Source organism: Cephus cinctus, unplaced genomic scaffold (genome assembly GCF_000341935.2).
Source record: "Cephus cinctus unplaced genomic scaffold, Ccin1 Ccin1_scaffold0715, whole genome shotgun sequence".
In the NCBI taxonomy this organism is placed as follows: Eukaryota; Metazoa; Arthropoda; class Insecta; order Hymenoptera; family Cephidae; genus Cephus; species Cephus cinctus.
This window is the reverse complement of record NW_014333334.1, coordinates 53,762-73,742: the sequence shown is the minus strand read 5'-3', so window position 1 is coordinate 73,742 and position 19,981 is coordinate 53,762. Positions and strand designations below refer to the sequence as shown.

At 38.3% G+C, this 19,981-nt stretch overlaps 4 protein-coding genes across 8 annotated transcripts; 3 read left to right on the top strand and 1 right to left on the bottom strand.

The window, feature by feature from the left end:
* The first annotated feature begins 31 nt into the window (after positions 1-31).
* LOC107270255 (branched-chain-amino-acid aminotransferase, cytosolic) lies at positions 32-6,078 on the top strand. 3 transcript variants are annotated; one of them, XM_015745104.2, is made up of 8 exons: positions 32-216; positions 357-563; positions 1,524-1,631; positions 1,718-1,927; positions 2,006-2,236; positions 4,099-4,408; positions 4,495-4,649; positions 5,097-6,078. In XM_015745104.2, exons 2-8 carry the CDS (start codon positions 543-545, stop codon positions 5,286-5,288), a joined length of 1,227 nt encoding a protein of 408 aa, XP_015600590.1. In that variant the 5' UTR covers positions 32-216; positions 357-542; the 3' UTR covers positions 5,289-6,078. The 3 variants fall into 3 exon arrangements, with proteins under 3 accessions (XP_015600590.1, XP_024943440.1, XP_015600591.1); XM_025087672.1 differs by having other exon boundaries at positions 32-563; XM_015745105.2 differs by lacking the exons at positions 32-216; positions 357-563 and adding an exon at positions 1,073-1,454.
* Positions 6,079-6,150: 72 nt separating this feature from the next.
* On the top strand, positions 6,151-10,352 carry LOC107270250 (dihydrolipoyllysine-residue acetyltransferase component 1 of pyruvate dehydrogenase complex, mitochondrial). Of its 2 annotated transcripts, none has more exons than XM_015745097.2 (11): positions 6,151-6,524; positions 6,873-7,242; positions 7,305-7,479; positions 7,554-7,747; positions 7,851-8,002; positions 8,073-8,221; positions 8,290-8,466; positions 8,528-8,712; positions 8,810-8,910; positions 8,985-9,162; positions 9,393-10,352. In XM_015745097.2, exons 1-10 carry the CDS (start codon positions 6,287-6,289, stop codon positions 9,152-9,154), a joined length of 1,911 nt encoding a protein of 636 aa, XP_015600583.1. In that variant the 5' UTR covers positions 6,151-6,286; the 3' UTR covers positions 9,155-9,162; positions 9,393-10,352. The 2 variants fall into 2 exon arrangements, with proteins under 2 accessions (XP_015600583.1, XP_024943435.1); XM_025087667.1 differs by lacking the exon at positions 6,151-6,524 and adding an exon at positions 6,543-6,644.
* A 917-nt stretch (positions 10,353-11,269) lies between these two features.
* LOC107270252 (serine/threonine-protein kinase PAK 2) lies at positions 11,270-14,346 on the bottom strand. The gene has a single exon (XM_015745101.2). The coding sequence runs from the start codon at positions 13,919-13,921 to the stop codon at positions 12,422-12,424; it is 1,500 nt and encodes a 499-aa protein (XP_015600587.1). The 5' UTR covers positions 13,922-14,346; the 3' UTR covers positions 11,270-12,421.
* A 189-nt stretch (positions 14,347-14,535) lies between these two features.
* Positions 14,536-19,340, top strand: LOC107270249 (zinc finger protein 534). Of its 2 annotated transcripts, XM_015745096.2 has the most exons (9): positions 14,536-14,744; positions 14,923-15,132; positions 15,193-15,296; positions 15,377-15,711; positions 16,217-16,626; positions 17,562-17,661; positions 17,749-17,997; positions 18,078-18,329; positions 18,410-19,340. In XM_015745096.2, the coding sequence occupies exons 2-9, from the start codon at positions 14,938-14,940 to the stop codon at positions 18,748-18,750; spliced, it is 1,986 nt and encodes a 661-aa protein (XP_015600582.1). In that variant the 5' UTR covers positions 14,536-14,744; positions 14,923-14,937; the 3' UTR covers positions 18,751-19,340. The 2 variants fall into 2 exon arrangements, with proteins under 2 accessions (XP_015600582.1, XP_024943434.1); XM_025087666.1 differs by lacking the exon at positions 14,536-14,744 and having other exon boundaries at positions 14,753-15,132.
* Positions 19,341-19,981: the final 641 nt, after the last annotated feature.

The window sequence follows — 19,981 nt, the reverse complement described above, 5'->3', positions numbered from 1 at the left end:
GCTTCTCTTGTGACTGATAAATAAAATATTAGCCGGTTGTTCATTCAAATTCATTATTCGAGAGCGCGAGGAAATTAAAGCAAGTGCGTGCACGTTCGGCTGCCAATTTTTTTCTCAGTGCGGTTCCTCTTCTTTTTTCTTAGTTAATATCGTTTATGGTTACCGGCCTGACACACGTTTGCCCATCTTTTCCAATTATTCTGCAAACTTATTTTGGTATTCTGCACCAGCTGTGTTTGACACTTATTTTCATTTTCTTACGGCTTACTCTTTTCTCTCTCTCTCTCTCTCCTTTTCCTTATCCCCCTTTTGCTTTTATTCTTTTCATTTTCTTATTGACAAAATATGTTAAGTAGACTCTTGTATGGACAATTGACGGTTACCTCATCGAAGCTTCTTTGAGGAATTGTATGGTATTCATACTTTGCACGTGGGAAATAGTACTCGACTGTGAATAATAAGCGTATAATGTGCCTTGGTTTGTGCATCTCGACATCTCGAGTATTGCGCTTTAATTAAACGTTAATTAATAAAGTGTAAAAATGGTTCATCTAAGGCGTAAGGTAAGTCTTACTATTGGATATGTGGTTATAAAATTTGTTTTGTTTGCAAAAAAATACATGCCATCTGTTTCACCGTTCGAAGAGATCCGTGAAAACATATGTATGTTTTTTGAAAACCTTTTTTTTTTTGGAAATGGACAAATTCTGTTGTGCAATATTGTTCGCGCTCGACATTGTCGCCGTGTTGAAATTTAAATGTGCCTCATAAACTAACCTCACGTGGGCTGGTAGGAACCTATCCTAACGTGAATATAATAACGTGACGCTTGGAGTAGTGCAGTCAAGGATTTTTTGGAGTCTGTTAAGATTTTATTCATTATCCTTTTAAATATGAAAGTAAATGGATTTCCATATTCTAAAGTGCAAGAGTGGTGCTATCTTCATTTGTGCTCTTTGACATCTCTACGAACCAGAAATATAGTGCTGTGTCTGTGGTAAATTCTTATTCGTACTTATTTAACTCGCCCTCGAATCTCATTATTTTCGTTTCTAGAATCGTCCTTACGTATTCTGCATAATTACCATAGTTTATATTACGCGCTAGCTGGTTCTTAAATGTTATTCGAAATATCACGTTGACTTTTGACTTAACCTACAAACTAAGTGAGTTCGTTTTTGTCACCTAATACATACGGCGCGAGAAACATTCACTCTACGTAACATAACTTTGTCGAAGAATCTTAATTTGAAAGTTTACTTCTAATTGTATATAACAGTTAATTAGCGGTCTATTAGTAAAGCAAACTGAACAAAATTATGACAAGATGACATTTTCTAATTATAATTTGCCTCACTCTTCGTGTCGCACTAAGCAACATGCATCACGTGTGTTGGCCTGAATAATTATCGCTGAAACTCACGAATAGGAACATGCAGTACATTAAAAGGACGGTGGGTCTCGCGACTCGTTGCCGTAATTCCATTTTGACTCAAAGAAGATAAATGTTTTTCCTGTCACAGATTCTGGTCAGGAGTGGTCTGCTCAACCAACTGCGACTAAACGTAAGATGGAGCTCATCCCTGAAAATTCGTGACAAAGAATCCATCCAGCCCGAACGTTCCTTCAAGGTACATGCATATGTCTTCAAGAAAATGGCAAACGTCGCGCATATTCGAATTATTAGTCTAAGCATAGATTGTCCAAATAATTGCAGAGTTCGGATTTATCCGTCCGCCTTGCCGCTCCGCATCAGCTTCAACCAAAGCCAGACGTGAGTGCTCTCACGTTTGGTAAATACTTCACGGATCACATGCTAAAGGTTTTTTACTACGAGTCTCTGGGTGGTTGGCAGGCACCAGAAATTACCCCATTTGAGAATCTGGTACTTCATCCAGCAGCAAAAGTGCTGCACTACGCGGTGGAAGTGAGTGACATGGACAAAAAGGTGCACATGAAAAATACGGAAAACTAAATAACGGCGCTTTTTGTTATTTATATGCAGCTATTCGAGGGTATGAAGGCGTACCGCGGAATAGATGGGAAAATAAGAATATTCCGACCAGAATTAAATATGGAGAGAATGAACACGTCTGCAATACGATCGGGACTGCCAACTTTTAACGGCAATGAGCTGATAAAGTGTTTGAACAGGCTAATCAGTATAGACCAGGAATGGGTTCCTCATTCGGAAGCTTCGAGTCTCTACATCCGCCCTACCCTTATAGGCATCGACGTAAGTATCGTCTCAAGCAAATTAAAGAGAGAGAGAGAGAGAGAGAGAGAGAGAGAGAGAGAGAGAGAGATGAACGTTTAAGGAAGAATAAAAAATTGCGAAAAAAATGTAGCGAGCGAACAACGGTTGTAGAGCCAAGATTTTACCGTCTAGGCGTATAAATATGTTCTAAACGTCTGCATCATTTCTCAATAATTCATGATTTAAATCGAATTATGATATTTAAAGTTAAAGGACCTCACATTTCTTAATGCCACCAAGCTTTGACAGATAATTTTTATTAATATTTCTCAATAGCGATAAGCTGAAATAAATCATGATGTTATTGTGTTGTTTTCTCGCCTATTATGCACAACGTGATGTAACAAAAAGACTAATTCACACTACATTTCCCATTTGTGTTCTTTATAACGATAATAATACCAATGCAGTTGCACTACTTTATGGATTGAGTTTTGCAATACATGCTTTATTATTTCATTGAAATTTTAGGCGTTATTCCTCGTGGACTTGCGCATCTTGTGCGCTTTCTTCCTTTTGCTAATTTATAGGAAAACAATAATGCGAATAAGGGTACGTGTATCTGATGTCAGCGACACGGAGCAACCTTCTGCTGTTTTCTAAGAATACAATTACAGCCATAGTCAGTCTTAACCGGCAATACTTATCTGTTATCTCCTCTCTTTAGCTCTTGAGTTTATAAAAAAGCAGTAAAGAGGAGCATATCTGTTTGATTTTTGTCCAAGTCACGGTTCATTTACGTATGTTATCAAATGTTTGCTTTATGCGGATTGAATGTAATGCTCAGCAGTGAACAGTCGAGAGAGAGAGAGAGAGAGAGAGAGAGAGAGAGAGAGAGAGAGAGAGCGAAGCGATGGGGTAACAATATTGCATTAGGCGTTAGCGCTGCCTGATCATAAAATCAAAAAAAGTAACAAACTTTCAGTCAGATTAATTAATATAAGAAGTTACAAAGTATTCTAAAGCCTGAGTCGCTCTTGGGGGTTGGTAAATCTAGAAATTCATGAAATTCCCATGTTTGTTTCTTGACTAGAGATTGCTCGAATCTTGTCAAACGCAATTTTCAATGTTTAGTATCTTTTTCACAAATTCACAATGATTTCCGCTTCTGTGATTAAATGGTTTTTTCTCGTCACGTAACAAAAGATGCTGTGCTTGGTGCGAGATAAGAGTCTGTAGTCTTATCTATCGTTAAACTATTACTATTTCCAGGTTTCCATGCGAAGAATCGGCGATACCGTTACTCAGAATACAAATGGGAATTTCGACTCGAAAAATGTATTAATATTCTTTCTTTCCTCCGTACCTTTGTCGCGATTGCCTTAACCCCTTTATTCGTAACATGTTAACTTTCCCTTTAATTTCAACGACATTCTCGTATCTCTAGTTGCTGTAATGTCAATGTCGCGCGATAATTTGTCACTTCCCGAGATAGAGAAAATGATGCAACTATATCGTGGTAAAGTGTCATTCGCCAGTCCTGTTGCGAGATCTTCTTCTGCCGATGAGAAACCTAAAAAGAAGCCTAGAAAGCGTAGTAATTTAACGCTCAATAATAATTGCCAAGAATTCAGCATTGTTTAGTTGTGGGGACTTTTGGGAAACGGCAACCATGCTCCCGTTCATTTAAGACGTAATTACGATCTGATGCTTGGCCGTCAAACAAAGACTAATTTTCCTTTCTTGCATCTATTCTGCCTGCCTCCGAACCTTTGTTGATTTTATGCATTTTTGCTCTTTCTGCTGAACTTGCTCCTTTCATGCAAATGAAATACGCTTATTGAACATTGACATAATAATTGTAGTAATATAGTCAGTGTGTTATTGGGTTTTCGAAATAGCCGACGCTCGGGGTCGCAGCATCGGATTCGGCACTCCTCTACGTGATCCTGTGCCCCGTGGGAACCTACTTCAAGAACAGCAGCAAGGAAGTAGGAGTGTCCTTGCTGGCGGATCCCCGATACACGAGGGCCTGGCCAGGAGGCTGTGGGGACCGTAAGATGGGCAGCAATTACGCGCCTACGATTCACGTTCAACGAGAAGCTGCGGAGAAGGGCCTGCAGCAAGTTCTCTGGCTCTACGGATATGACAATCAATTGACGGAGGTTGGCACCATGAACATCTTTATGTTTTACCTTAACGAAAATGGCGGTAAGCACTTTGAGCCATCTTTTGTTTTGTTCTACTACAGGAATTAAAGACTTTGTCCGTAAAAAGCCTTGTTTTTCCTTTAACAGAAAGGGAACTAGTCACGCCACCTCTGAATGGTTTGATCCTGCCCGGTGTCACCAGGAACTCCATTCTGGCATTAGGAAGGGAATTGAAGCAGTTCAAAGTGAGCGAAAGAAAAATTACTATGGACGAAGTGCATCGACTGATTTTGGAGAACAGAGTAAGTTTGTGTGTATGCATCTACGTATATAGAAGAGTAACGCGCGCAAACGCGATCAATCGGAAAAGGGAAAAATCACGACGCAGGAAATCAAATTGCGTGAGAGTTAATGTTGACATTACGAGAATCTGAAAAATAAACAAAAATACTGAAATAAATCATTTTGATGATACGGGCGATTATTATCAGAAACATAAATGAGGATCTGCGGTAGGAATGATACCGGTGTTTATGTATCATGACGTATAACCCTATGACAAATTATTTTCTCATCGATATTAACACAGTATACAGATAACGAAATATCTCGTATTTTATATTTATCTAGAAACATAGCTGGCTACTCAGTATAATTAGCAATAAGATGTATGGTCCGCAATGTGTTAACATCACTGCTTAGGCTCTGATTTGATGTAGTTAGTTTGTAATGATATTTATTTGTTGCAGTTGCTGGAACTTTTTGGTGCTGGTACAGCCTGTATCGTCAGTCCCATCTCCTTCATTGATTATGCGGGCCAGGGTCTTCACATTCCGACTCTGGAACAGCCTGAACCTATCTACAAGATGTTCCTGAAGTGCCTATCGGACATCCAATATGGTTACATAACGGATCATCCCTGGGCCTTGCCAATAGACTAGTTCTCTATGACAATCAAACTTGAGCAGTCTCTAGCCATGTCAGGGCGGTTGCGTTTATTTTGTGTTTGACTTTAGAATAAGATGCGCGTGTTATTTTTTTAAATTGGAATTTTTTATTGGTGCTCCAGCAATTTAGTGCGAGGTTCCTAAATACGAAGGGTCGTTCTCGTGCTCGATATCCCGTGCTACGTTGTGCTATTTATTTCTAGTCTCGGGTGCGTGACGACGCCATCCTAACGCTAAGTGAATCTCCATTCAGGACTCACAAAGAAGTTTTCTACAGCGCAACTGTGGGGTCGCTGTTATAAGTGTTTATAAAAGAGGATACTATTTTGGTTCCAATGATATTGCGTACAAACTACATTTTGAATTACTTGATAGCTTTTAAGTCTGTGTATATTTTTAATTTCTTCATTTTATTGAAAACAAAATTGAACGATCTATTATACATATGTATATGTATGCCTTACTGCATAGTGCACCGTTCGCTCTATACTGTAAATAAGAAAGAAAGAAAAAAAAGAGTGTTAAATCGACCTCATCATGTATGTGAGAATCGATCCTTCCTAGAGTAGGTATTCCAATGAAGATTACCTGCTCCAAGATTTTAAATATTAATTATTGTACAATGTAGGCGTGCGATAGCCGAAATCCTAATGGCTCAGGAATGATAAGTGATACCTAGGATAAACAATTTATGTACAGCAAATATGAATTCGGTTTGCGTCGCCGATCGTAACACATTCTCTGGAAGAGCGTTTTAAAAAATGAATAATATTAATGAAAAAAATATCGATATATTGTTTTTGTTAAAGTCTTCCTTATTATGCCAGATATTCAATATTTAGTTTAATTTCGAAGACGAACTAATGTCAAATATATAACTGAGTAAATCATTTGCCTATACAGGAAACACTCTACCAGCCTCACTGACGAGGCATTTGTGAATACTGATTTATAATGAATGAAACTACATTATTTTTTTATCTGGAAATTTCATGCGTTCGTTGCGTGTGGTTTGCTCTTCTAGGGAAATTGACCTTGCCGCAGAGGACATAAGAGGGGTCACTTGTGTCTTCCACTCGTCACGGTTTTCGCCATCCTCGAAAATGGCGCAAATGGTGAGGTGCAGAGTCGGCCTATTTTCTATTAAATTCGCGAATCAGACTGTGTCGCGCCTTTTTGTACCTGTAAAATATCAACGATCATGGTTCCATACCAGCTGGATTCTCGACGGTACGTATTCGTTACATGGTAAATGATGAGGTTAGATGCACGTCTGAACATTCTGAAGTACTCAGATCCCTTTGATTTCTCATTTGTATCCATGGAAATAGCAAACAGGACACTTTTACTGTAAGGAACATATTGAATATTTACTGAGTATCATTACATTTCCTAACAGAACTTTATACAGTCTGATTTTATTAGTTCACATTGATTATGCAATAGAACAGTTTTAATTGAAAGACTGTCAACATTTTATGAGTCGAGTATCACCTCTTTTTGAGTTTAATAAAAGTAAACAGACAGTGGAATGTCCAGGTTTATTGTAGATTAATTATAATGAGCTTTTGTTTTTAGTCAAAGGCAAGGAACTGCTCATGCCTTCTTTATCCCCTACGATGGAGTCGGGTACTATTGTAAAATGGCTCAAAAAGGAAGGTGACAATATACAAGCTGGTGATGCTGTGGCTGACATACAAACGGATAAGGCTGTTGTTACAATGGAAATGGATGATGAAGGCATATTAGCAAAAATCATTGTTACGGAGGGAACCAAAGATATCAAAGTTGGTACTTTGATTGCACTTACTGTTGAAGAGGGCCAGGACTGGAAATCAGTTGAGTTACCTAGTGATGCAGCCACTTTAGTGTCATCTGCTTCTGGTACAACTGAAGCTGCACCGTCATCAACACCTGCTATATCGTCTGAACCTCCACCACCAGGACAGTATGTTATCGCATGTCAATATCACTTACAAATAGAGCATTGACACTGTTCACTTCTTCCAGACAAAATATTGCGATGCCTGCCCTATCACCGACGATGACGTCAGGTACTATTGTAAAATGGCTGAAAAAAGAAGGAGATGAAATTGAACCTGGAGACGCTCTAGCGGATATTCAGACTGATAAAGCTGTAATGTCTTTTGAATTGGATGAAGAGGCCATTCTTGCAAAGATTCTTGTAGGTTTCATTTTTTACAATTCCGATTTTAATTTCTTAGTAAGTTTTATGAATTAGTTTTTTTTTCCTTACAGATTCCTGAAGGTTCCCAAGTGGAGGTTGGGCAACTTATTGCTATAACTATGGAGAAAGGATCGGATTGGAAAACAGCTGTAGTTCCTGCAGTAACTAAGGCTGTCACAGCACCAACATCTGAACCTACCGTTTCGAAGCCATCTCCCTCAACAACTGCAGCACCAGCAGGTCCACAGCCTCCACCAAGTGGACAGTACGTGCCTACAATTTATACTACACTTTTTCTATTGTTTTATTGATATTGGACTATAATTTGTCTACAATACTGTATACAAATATTCATATTATTCGTTTAGAGTGTATGGATTAGCTGTAAAGCGATTATTAGAAGAATATGGTCTGAGTTCAGGATCTATAAAGGGAACAGGCAGGCCAAATCGTCTTCTGAAAAGCGACGTGCTAGCTCACATTGAAGCAAATCATTTACAAAAAGTCACTCAAATAATTGGTAATTACATTCAAATTATTGTTAATTTATGCATAATTATCCCAATTCAAACTAATGAATTTTATGCCAGTTCCTGTACTCGAAGAATCTAAAAAGACTCCTGGAACTGGTTCTACTAGTTCTCCCATAATAAAACCAGCTGGAAAGGGTTCACCTTATATAGATATCGAAGTATCGAATATTCGTGCTGTGATCGCCAAAAGATTAGGAGAATCCAAGGTATAAAGTTCTACATTAATAATGATAGTCCTTATCCTGTATTGTTTCCATAATACAATGTTTTGTAGGCCAACATACCGCACTCTTATGCCACCGTGGATGTACAAATAGACAAACTCAATGAATTACGCAGTAAACTCAAAACGGATAACGTGAACGTATCTGTAAATGATTTAATAACAAAAGCTGTAGCTCACGCGTTACTCGAGTGTCCTGATGTCAATAGCTTATATCAAAATGGCCAGGTAACAAGAATCGAGTTCATTGTAGATATTCTTACGTTAATAAATGTCATCCTCTATACAGGTAATACGAGCACAGAAGGTCGATATTTCTGTAGCAGTATCCACGCCAACAGGACTTATCACTCCAATAGTCTTTGATACGCCATCTAAGAGCTTAGCTGATATTGCCAGCAACATTAGAGATCTGGCAGGGCGAGCTCGCGAAGGAAAATTAAAGCCCCAGGAATTTCAGGGTGGATCCTTCACGTATGTAACGTTATAAGAAAAAACAAACTGAACGTGATGTCAACAAAGAAAATATAATATAACAATTATTATTATTTTTTTTTTTTTTTTTCCTTAGAATTTCCAACTTAGGAATGTTTGGAATCAAAGAATTTTCTGCGATAATCAATCCGCCGCAAACAGCCATTCTAGCCGTTGGAGGTGGGCGAGTAGAATTAGGTAAGAAGTGTGAACTATTCTACATTTCGTGAATTGTACATAGAAACGACAAATATCTGGGATATCTGTTACAGGCCCTTCCCTGACCAAGTCCACCAGAATGACTGCCACGCTATCCTACGATGCACGTGCTATTGACGAAGACCAAGCAGCTGAATTCCTGACAGTGTTGCGTTCCATTCTGGAGAATCCCGTTGCCCTGGCTGTAGCTAAATCCCGAGCCCTTAGGCATCGACGAGAATAATTCCACTGGTGAGTGAAACGATCAAGCGCTTCAATTCAGTATGCGACTGGCGAATTTACCGTATCCTACGCGGAGAATTATCTACTGGATATCATTTGATAAGTGTACGAACATGTTTATCCCATGACTCCTCTCACCCGAATCTGCACACATAATTTTAAATGGTACAATAGCTGTTTGTCTTGCGCATCGGAACGGAGGACGTGGAAGTCAGTCACAGACCTGATACTTTTTTCAGAAATAACTTCACAATTTGGAGGTTTCAAGAACTTTCCTCATACTGCCGACTAATTTCGACGAATTGTACAAAATAAAGAAAATATTTATTCGAGGCTTCGCCTGGTTCTGCGCTGTGCATGCGTATAAGTTATCTCTTTTGTGATATCCCACTTGTTAGTCATACATCTGTTAATTAGATTATGTCCATATTATCGATAGTATCCCAATGATCATCCCGTTCTAGCCTGTTTATCCGTACCAAATAGTTTTTCTTTTTCATACGTCTTAATTCCCAAACGCTATTGTCTTCGTTCTTGGCGCACGACTCTTAATGTTAACTGGTGACTGCAGTATCAACAGATAAAAGCAATATATATTGAGTTTCAAATGCCAATATATTTTGGTACTGCATTGGGATATCCGACCTTTGAAAAAAAAAAAAAACATTTACCTTTCCTTCTTACGTAGCTAATTATCTATAAGAAATATAGTTAATTGTTTGTAGAAATTATAATTATAGATTTATTGCATAGCTGTCTTTATTCTAGAAAGCAAATGAATAAGTCACTTTTGATTCATCCATTTCCGTTGAATATTCCTCGACTTCAGGTATCATTGTCATTGTTATTATCATTATTTTTAAGGTAAACTTAAAGAAGTTGGTGCATACCTTGGTGTCTTTGACACCTTTTCATCCGTATAAGTACTTTTCAATAGTTCATATTCCGGCAACATACGCACAATTGTGTTTATTCAACAATTTGCATCGCTTCGAAAGCAGCTATGTCTATATACACACGCGCGTTCGCACACGAGGACTTTCATACGGGTGTTAGTAGTATGTACAACGTGAGAAAGTGACTATACAAAGACCCGAGATGTTTATTGTTAATGTCGAATGGATGATAATAATAGTTGGAATAATTAGAAAATGCATGGGACGATATTTTAAATAAAAAATATTTATTGCCAATAATAATCACTACCGTTTCGTTTTGAGATAGCCCATGAACTTTTCTTCGTCGTGGAAATGAAAATAGAAAATGCAAAATTGTGCCACGTTGTTATTATGATATTCGAGCTGCAGGATAAAATTCTCAGTTGAGAATATTCCCGGTTTAATATTAAGTATGAATGATAGCAAAATCCCGTATATGATAAATTAACTTTATCTCCATTATCTCCGATAAGTCCTACAATTTCTTTGAAAAGCGGCGAGCAAGCGAGCTGATAAAAGAAATTCACATTTGTCCCTCATGAAGTTGATCTCCTCATGTAGACTGACCGAATCATCCATTGTTTTATTGGACTCCTTCAATACGCCTATAATCAAACTTCTGTCGTAGGTGTATTATTTAGGTAATTTGAAGCGCCTCGACTTACCTTGACTTTCTTCCCACACTGAAGCTGAATGCATGCTTTTTCAATCCATAAGCTCTGTGGTTGTATTAGAAAATCAGGAAAGTAATAAATATTATCCTCGTGGTGACAGATACTTTGTGGCAATAGACAGATTATTTATAATTTATTGACACGCGGTGCCAATTATTGGACGTGTACTGACTATCTATATTTAATATTGGTGTCAAGGAATCTGCGTAATTCTCATAATTTTCATTTTCAATTCATTAAAAAAAAAAGTAAAAACTGACGATAAGGTTGCCATAATAATGACTGTAATACATTTGGAAAATTTGAAGATACATTGATTTTTCGACAAATTTTATATCGTCGAGTAACTCGAACGTATTCCCCACGTCACTCGATGTTTCAAAGACAGCAGGTATAAGTCCGTCTCTCCGGAATATCAAATTATTGATTCTCCCACCAGGAGAAACGCTGTTTCGTCCTTATGAGAATTTTATTTAAACGCATGGAATGAAGAGACTAGGATGATTACTTTTGAGAAAAATTGTGATTTATTCCTTTATCGTTTGTAAACAGAATTATATACATTGCTGTTATTATTTAAGATGTTATACAATTTAGGTTCTAGATGGTCGAGCAAAATAATGCTCTTTAGGCACACAGAGGATCATTCGTTAAATATAAAAAGATATCTTTTACAAAGATTTAGTAAAAGTTCTCTCTAAAATCTAAATGCTCTCCTTCCTTCTCGCTATAAAACTTACAAAAAAGGTTGCGGCGATTTGCCAGCGTTTGGTCCTTTCAATTTGTAATAATACTTCTTTATCGTAATACATTTTTGCTTTAGGGCGGCTTATGTCAAATTTTCTACGGATCACAAAATACTTGGAAAGAAAAGGAACGATGGACTTTCAAAGATATTATTAAATTAAAATACTGAAAATCCATCGTACCATTTATATTGAACTATTCATCCCACGCAATTAATATATGTATTTTTGGAGCAATAAAAATGACGTTCGGATATAAATTTTGTAGAAAACTGAAAGCTTGAAATTGAACTCTCGATTAGCGAAAATTGTCACTGACGCAATTGATTTCCCATATCTCCTTATTTAAACACCACCAGCCACTACCGAGATAAGTACGTTACTTATTCTCAAAGTCTAGCACAAATATCATCTTTTTGTATAATGTATACAGACGTCAGTCTTAAGATTAAATGATTGTTCACGCTTTGCAACAGACTAAAGAAGAAAAGTAAATTGCACTAACGTCCATTTAACGCTTGACAATAACAAAGACGCATGTTTCAGCGTATTGCACCTTGTTCGATTTTGAATAAAATAGGAAACGAAACATATTAATGGCCATTACTACAGTTTGTAGTAAAGTTTTGTTAAAATTACATGAATACTCGAGTAATTACTTGGCAAACAATACCTTGAACCATGTTTACATGTAAAACTATCCAGATTATATTAAATCCTGGTAATTGCATGGAAATTGACTTTTTTTAACAGGGAATCTATTGATTTTTGCGAATTAACCGTGCACGCATGTAGAGAAATTGCAAAAATGGTAGATAAACACAAAAGAAATAAAATGGAAAGAACAAGAGTATGTACTTTCGTTAGATAAACGTAAAGATCGGTACGCCAGAACAAAGATCTTTGGACTTTAAAATGCTTTGCGCAGCATTCGCTGGGCGGCTCTAATTAATGGCGTCAGGGTGGAAAGGTCTGCACAGTTCTCCAAGAAAGGATGTGCTAATAATTCGTCGGCTGTTGCCCTCTCGTCTACTTCCACAGCCAAGCACCTCTCCAGGAAATCCTGTAGTGTAGGACTGAGCGTATCCCATCGTGGAATCGATGGTTTACCAATGGCGGCAATCAGATATAATGCACGAAGTGGTGCCTCTTTTAAATATGGTGGTTCGCCCTCGATCATCTCTATAGCCATTATGCCTAAGGACCAAATGTCAACCTTCTTGCCATATTGCTTCCTTGTGACAACTTCTGGTGCCATCCAATATGGCGTGCCAACCATGGTTTGTCTCTTTTCATCACCGACGATGTTGGCGCAGAAACCAAAATCTGTTACCTTGACGTTTCCTTGCATCCCTAGGAGAACGTTGTCAGACTTTATGTCCCTGTGGATGATTCCTCGGGCATGAAGAAAACTTATAGCTTTTAGAACTTCACGACAGACTGCTGCTATTTGTGCTTCCTTCATTACAGTCTCAGTCACCACATCCGTTAAAGGACCACCTTCGAGAAGCTCCATCACAACCCATAGGTGCTCTTGAAGAAGATACGCATCAAGGAAGTTGACAAGGTTTGGATGCTGAAATTCTTTAAGAACCTTAATTTCTGTTAGAATGAGTTCCTTCTTTGGTTGTTTGGATAGATCTATATCCTTTATGGCTACCCTTTGATCGTTAGAAATGTCTGTAGCTATGAAAACTGTACCTGATGCTCCAGCACCAACTTCTTTACTCCTTTCAAAACGCTTGTTGGGATCCCCATGATGACAGATTCTTCTGATTTCTTCAAATACCTCTTCATCCGATAACTTTCCCACAGAGCATTCTGTCTTCCTGCGTAAAATGGGACTTTCATCATCTGGATGGTGTATCTCATCAGGCATACGATTATCATCAATTTGATATGCATTCAAATCTTCAAGTATCTCTGTTAAGGTTTTCTCTATTCTGTCAATGTTCTTTCTTGGTACTAACTTTGGTTTATAAGTCTTTGGAGGCAGGTCTGGTAGCCTCTGCAATTGGCTATCTGTAGAACTAACAGAGGTAGAACCATCAGAATCTCCCGATTGATATTTCTTTTTAGCAAGAATCTTATCTATCTCTTGAGACTCCTCCTCTATAAGATCCTCCGTCACAAATGGCTTAAAGACTTCTTCCTGGGGCTTCTTTTTGATAGAGTAATTATAGAACTTAATAGCCTGTAATGCTGCTGCTGGATTTTGATCCTGCTCCAATTTGGAGATCTGTTCATTGAGTAGACGTATCCAGGGGTCAGGTAGGCCCTCCAATTGTCCTGTAACAGCATTCTTGCTTACATGAAATTCATGGGAGACATTCGTAGGTAAACCAATCTCAGCTACGCTGTCTGTTGTGCTCTTCTTCTTGGAGAAAAGTTTTGATATACTGAGGCTCATCTTAACACGGAGCTTCGCACTCTTGCGGCACTCCGTTTTGCTAAATTTTCTTAGCTATTTGATTATAGAAAAAGCTTCTCGCAACGTGAGGTTACACGATTGGACTCGCAATATGATCCTCTTCAATGCAGATAATATCTCCGAGGCACACTCATTCTTCGTGCACAGTATGATAATTGCCGTCCTTCGCCTATTCCTACTCTCTTCCTGTTGCAAACTTGAACTCCTCTTTACACTTGTACGTTATTTACTGCTATTTACTTCACGTCAGAGCAACACTTTGAGCATAAACAAAAGCCTACATATTTTCTTATGTACATCACGATCCATTAACACCAAATAAATAACCCTGCGCGATAATACACGGCACAGTTCTTAGCCGTGAACAGTGTAACGGCGTAACCCATTCTTTTATTTGCAGAATCACAGACCACATATGCAATAAGTAGAATTACTCTTTAATAATTAGTTGAAGTCGACATATTTTACACCGCCACCTAGTGAGTGATTTCAAAACTTATGCAAATAATAAAATGTCCAGTTGCACCACAGAAGTTGCACCTTCAATGCCGTTGTCGTTGCATGCCTCTCCTAATCCTGTATTAGAACGAATTAAAACCGATCTTCCCTTTTAAGATATATTCTTTTTAGACTAGCACTTATTCTAACAGTACTTTTTATTACAGAAAAAAAAGGAGCGCATAATCCCTTAGGTCAACAGCACCATCTACCAATAACAGAAACGAATTAATAGTTAAAGAGTTTCACAAACGTGAAAGTGAAGAGCACATTTTAGTGGCCTGGTGGCAACGCATGGAATTATGTGAGTATGTTGGGTTTTGATCATGTCAGGTCATATCCATATTCAATCATAATATCGTTGGGCCTAAGTCTTTCAAGATGTCCACGTTGCTATAGAATACTAATCTACTAACACCTATGATATCTGTACATTTTCTGTGCGTCTCTTATTGTATTCTATTATATTTGTAAATATTTAGAACCAATCTTCACTTATGAAAAGTATGGGACAAAATATAGATGAACCCAATGAACTTCCTTTTGAAGTAAAGACTTTATTAGACACTGAGGAGGATACAAAAGATGTAAATAATGTCCAGAAAAAATATAAATGTACTGTGCCTGGATGTAAGTATGCATTTCTAAGGCCATCAAAACTTACTACGCATATGAGAAACCACACAGGAGAGGTATTTAACTATTTAGCCTTTATGTATGTGTTTGGACATTATATTTTATGAATTTTTCAGAGACCTTATAGGTGCACTTATCCCAACTGCGACAAGACTTATACTAACTCATCTCATTTAAAACGACACTGTGAGACACATGATGATATCAAGCAACGATATAAGTAAGAATAAGTGAAAATTAGGGATCGTTATGTCAAGAAAGACTAACTGTTATCTCACTTCTTATAAATTTTTTTTATAGATGCACGAAATGTTTCATGTTGATCAGCAATCCACATAATTTAAGGCGACACTATGAACGTTGGCATCACAACAAGAAGCAACTAACTTGTGAAAAATGTAATGTATCATTTACAAGCGAACGTCAGTTCAAAGAACATATAGCCTTTCACGAAGGGAATGCTCTTTATATGTGCAACATATGTAAGAAGCAATATAATGTTTATAATAGATTTAGAAGGCATCTTCGGAATCATGCCAGCAGTCCTAAAAAATATGCATGCCCGGCAGCAGAATGTTCCGAAATATTCGAAATGTCGTCGCTTCGCACACATATCGGAAGTCAGCACCCGGAAGGTACGTATCTTCTTACTTGCATTTATGTTACGACACTCTGGGACAATCGCAAGGGATAAAGATTCTAGTGATAACTCGTGGAATCCTCATGCAATAAATGCCTTTAACGCGTTGATTGCGCGGCTCCCAACTATCATAACCAAGGACCAACAGAGCCACAACCAGGCGATTGCGAATTTCGAATTAGCGTTCTGCACTTAAAAAGGCACATCTACGGAAACAGGATGTATGCAATATAGATACGTAGGAGAAAGTTGTCTCGTTAAATATCGTCGTATAGAATCGTTGAACCACACTTTTCTCGTTGTACGCTTTGTGAAATATATTTCAAAAAAAGGTAATTGCCTTCTGTGAATTCAGTGATTGACGAACGGTGAAAGGGAAACGTGCATATTTGAAAAGTCTCTTGTTCCGCGTGAAATATCTTCACTGTCATTCATGGCATGCTCGTCTTCTAGAGGATAGCAGCTCGGACTCAGTACTTTTGTTGATTTTTTTTTTACAGATTACAAATGCAAGCATTGCGGCAAGGTATTCCTGAACAGCAGCATGTTCCAGAAGCACGCTGCCGTACATTCAGAAACGCCACTGGTTTTTACCTGTCCCTACGAGAACTGCTCGCGATTTTATAATTTCATGCGAAATTTGAGGCAGCACATTCGCACCAAGCATGAAGATAAGTTGTATCAGTGTGACATTTGCAATATGAAGCTCTGTTCCCGTCAAAAACTCATTCAGCACATAAATAATATACACGTGTCTAACAAAAAGAAAAAGTCTCCGGCAAAGGGAAGTGAGCGCAAGAGAAGAAAGGACGCAGGAGAGCCAAAGAAGAGTGCAGTCTCGCGACTTTCGGGACTTGATTTGCCACGGACGTTGGAGAAGAGTCTCTTGCAGCGCGAAACGACGAGGAAGGTTAGCAGCAATAAGGATTCAGTTGTCGAGTAGCGTTAGCGACTCAAAAGTTAATACGCTGTGACCTTATTTTTTTCATCTTGAGAGTAATATGTATAGCTAGCAAGGTGTAATAAAGGTACAATGTGTGACAACAATTCCTTCGCCATATGTCAGTCGTCTGTCCAGTCAACCACGAAGCACGTGACTATGTGTAAAGTATCCGAAGAAGGTCTTTGCAGGCCTCGAGCTCATTCATGTTACTTTCACGTGGGCGGCCAATGCTTTTATTTTTATGTGATTAAAAGACTACTAGGAAGTGGGGATCGTGTGATCATCTAAATCGTTTTATCATTTAATCGTCGCAGCTCGCAGCAACATTCAGGTCAAGTCAATCAGTGCCAGTTCTTAACTGATTCCTACCGCGTATTCTACCAATCTAACAAGCTTTTCCCTTGTTAGGGACGTTTGATACAGTTCTGGTTTGTATAAATGCTCAAATAATCCTTGGTCGGATTTCTATAAGGCTAAAAGTGAATCGCAAAATACAATTAGACGTGTGAATCAACACTAAACGAGGTAAATTAAATAATCGAAACTGGCGATATCCTAACCTATACGGATAAGTCGTGCCGAATGTGTTTCAGTGAAATAACCACATCCCTTCTTCTTTCCTTTGCGGCTTTCTTCTCATAGATAAAACATGCCAGTAAGCCATATCCTTTGTCGATAACTCCAGCACGTTTTATCATGTGTCAATCTCCACTTGTAGTACGTTGATTTGAGTCAAACGAATTGCCACCCGGAAGGAGCGACGTGGATTTCTTCGTATTGGCTTTACTGGTTCAGTGCTTTTGAGGCTAACGAGTGAAATTATAAAAAAAAAAGAAAAAAAAAATATCGAAAGCCTAAATTTTCACCGTAAGTTCTTTGCAACATTCATAAATCTTTCTCTGCTTGCAGACAGAATGGCCGCCAGGAGCATCAAGTCTTTGACCAGCGAGAGTCTCGCAAAGTTTTTCAATTCCTTTGATACCGTGCTGACGGACTGCGATGGTACGAATACCTATAGTGCGGAGCTTTCACTTGTTTCGAATGAAATATGTAGTTAAAGCTAAGAACTTTTTCACCGTGCATTCGCAGGTGTTTTGTGGTTGCAGATGAATCCAATACCGAAATCTGCCGATGTAATGAATCTCTTTCGTAATCTCGGCAAGAAAGTCTTCTACATCACAAATAATAGTACAAAGACAAGAGAGGAGTTTGTCGAAAAGTGCAAAGTTCTTAATTTCGAAGCGTCTGTCGATGATATACTCTGTACCTCCAACCTAGCTGCATGCTATCTTCAGGATTTGGGTTTCAAGAAAAAGGTCTATGTGATAGGATCAACAGGTACTGTGATCATTGACGTGTATCTCCATTTTATCGTTCTACAGTTTTCCTTTTTTTTTAACAACTATTATCTCCTCTAGGAATAACCAAGGAATTAGACAGAGTCGGTATCCCTCACATTGGCTCAGGACCGGATACTTTCACAGGGGACCATGTCTACAAGACGTTTCAAAAAGACGAGCAAGTGGGCGCAGTAATTGTTGGTTTTGACGAGCACTTTAGTTATCCGAAGATGGTGAAGGCTGCTACGTATTTAAACGACAAAAATATCCATTTCATTGGAACGAATACCGATGAAAGATTTCCGGTACCAGGCAGCCTTGTCATTCCCGGTAAAGTTACTATTCTTATCTCTTCATTGGCATGCCCTAATATTCGGACTGCCAATAAAGAAATAACTATTTCTCTTCAGGCACCGGAAGTCTTGTCCGCAGCATTGAGACCTGTGCCGAAAGGAAAGCAACAATAATGGGAAAGCCAGAGCCATACGTGGCGCAGGTCGTTACGAAGCGATATGGTGTCGATCCAAAGAGAACTCTGATGATTGGTGATCGCTGCAACACCGACATTCTCTTCGGAAGACGCTGCGGCTTCAAGACACTTTTGGTTTTATCAGGTGTCACGACACTCGACGAGGTAGAGAAGTGGAAGAAGTCCCATTTGAAAGAGGAGTCGAATCTCGTGCCCGAATATTATACAGAAACATTGGGCGATCTCTTACCCTACCTGCGCAGCTTCCAAGCTGCGATGTAAATTATCTCTAGTTCTTTCCTATTGACATTCGCGAGCACGAATGTTCATAGTTAGCCAATTTATTATATATTTCAATCTGATAGACAAATTTATTTAATATTTCTCTATCTGTAACCAAATAAATAAGACCTGAGTAACCTAAGCACTTGAGCATCAAGTCTCATTACAAATTAGTCAGCGGATTGCATCGACACTATTCTACTGTTTTCTTGACAAAAGCTCAGCCCTCAATTTCTTCTACTTTACAAACGGCAAGACGATGCATCCTTGCTATTAACATTTTCTAGAGTTTCAATAGAAAGCATCAGCGGCAAGTAACCAATAAGCGCTGGTACAGACGAATTATATATCTGATGCATTTCGAGATGTGCGACAAATTACAGACAAGTGACGAATCCCCTGCCTGTCGAAATTCTATCTTCTGGGTTTCTACTTTCCGTTCTTTTAGTATAATTTGATCGTTTTACTAAAAACACTCCAACATGTCGTTGACCCTCGAGCATTCATGTGGGTTGAGAAGATCCTATGTGCTCGTGCATGCCCCGCTGTTATTACAAAGTGATTAAAAAATATTAATTAAAACAGAAAAACATTTTATTTATTGCTCCTCAAAATAACTAAGCAGCCTTTCATATCATTTTCTTAATGAATTTACTGCTCTCAATTTGCTCCATTTTGTTCCGCAATTTGTTTTTAATTTCATTAAAATGTCATTAAATAAGTAGTAAAATTTGATATTCTCGTGGATAATAACAGTCGGAAATCAGAAAACCTGGCCAAGAATATTTAAAAGTACTGAAAATTGCCTACAATTGTGTCCGCGGAGTGGGGGAAGCGACAAAGACAGCGCCCGGACTCCGAGCGCTCATTCTTCCTCGAGCCGGTCTCCTATACTGGTCTCTTGGAAATACCCCTCTCTTCTATTTCCAACCTTCTTCTTTTTCTATATTTATTTATTTATCCTTCAGTCTTTACTTTCTCACTTATCTCTTCCCTCGTTTCTTCACTACATTTATAACTCATTCCTTACTTTTCTACTTTTTGACTTCTCTATTTCTATCTTCATTTCTGATTTCTCGTTTGACTCTGTTCCCTCTCAGTTTCCATTGTGCTTGTATTACTTTTCCTATATTTATTTCTTGTTTATTTCCTTATTTCTTTATATTTAATTCTTTGCTTTCTTATTTATCTCTTTCCTTACTTCTTCTCTACTTTTATACCCCCCATTCGT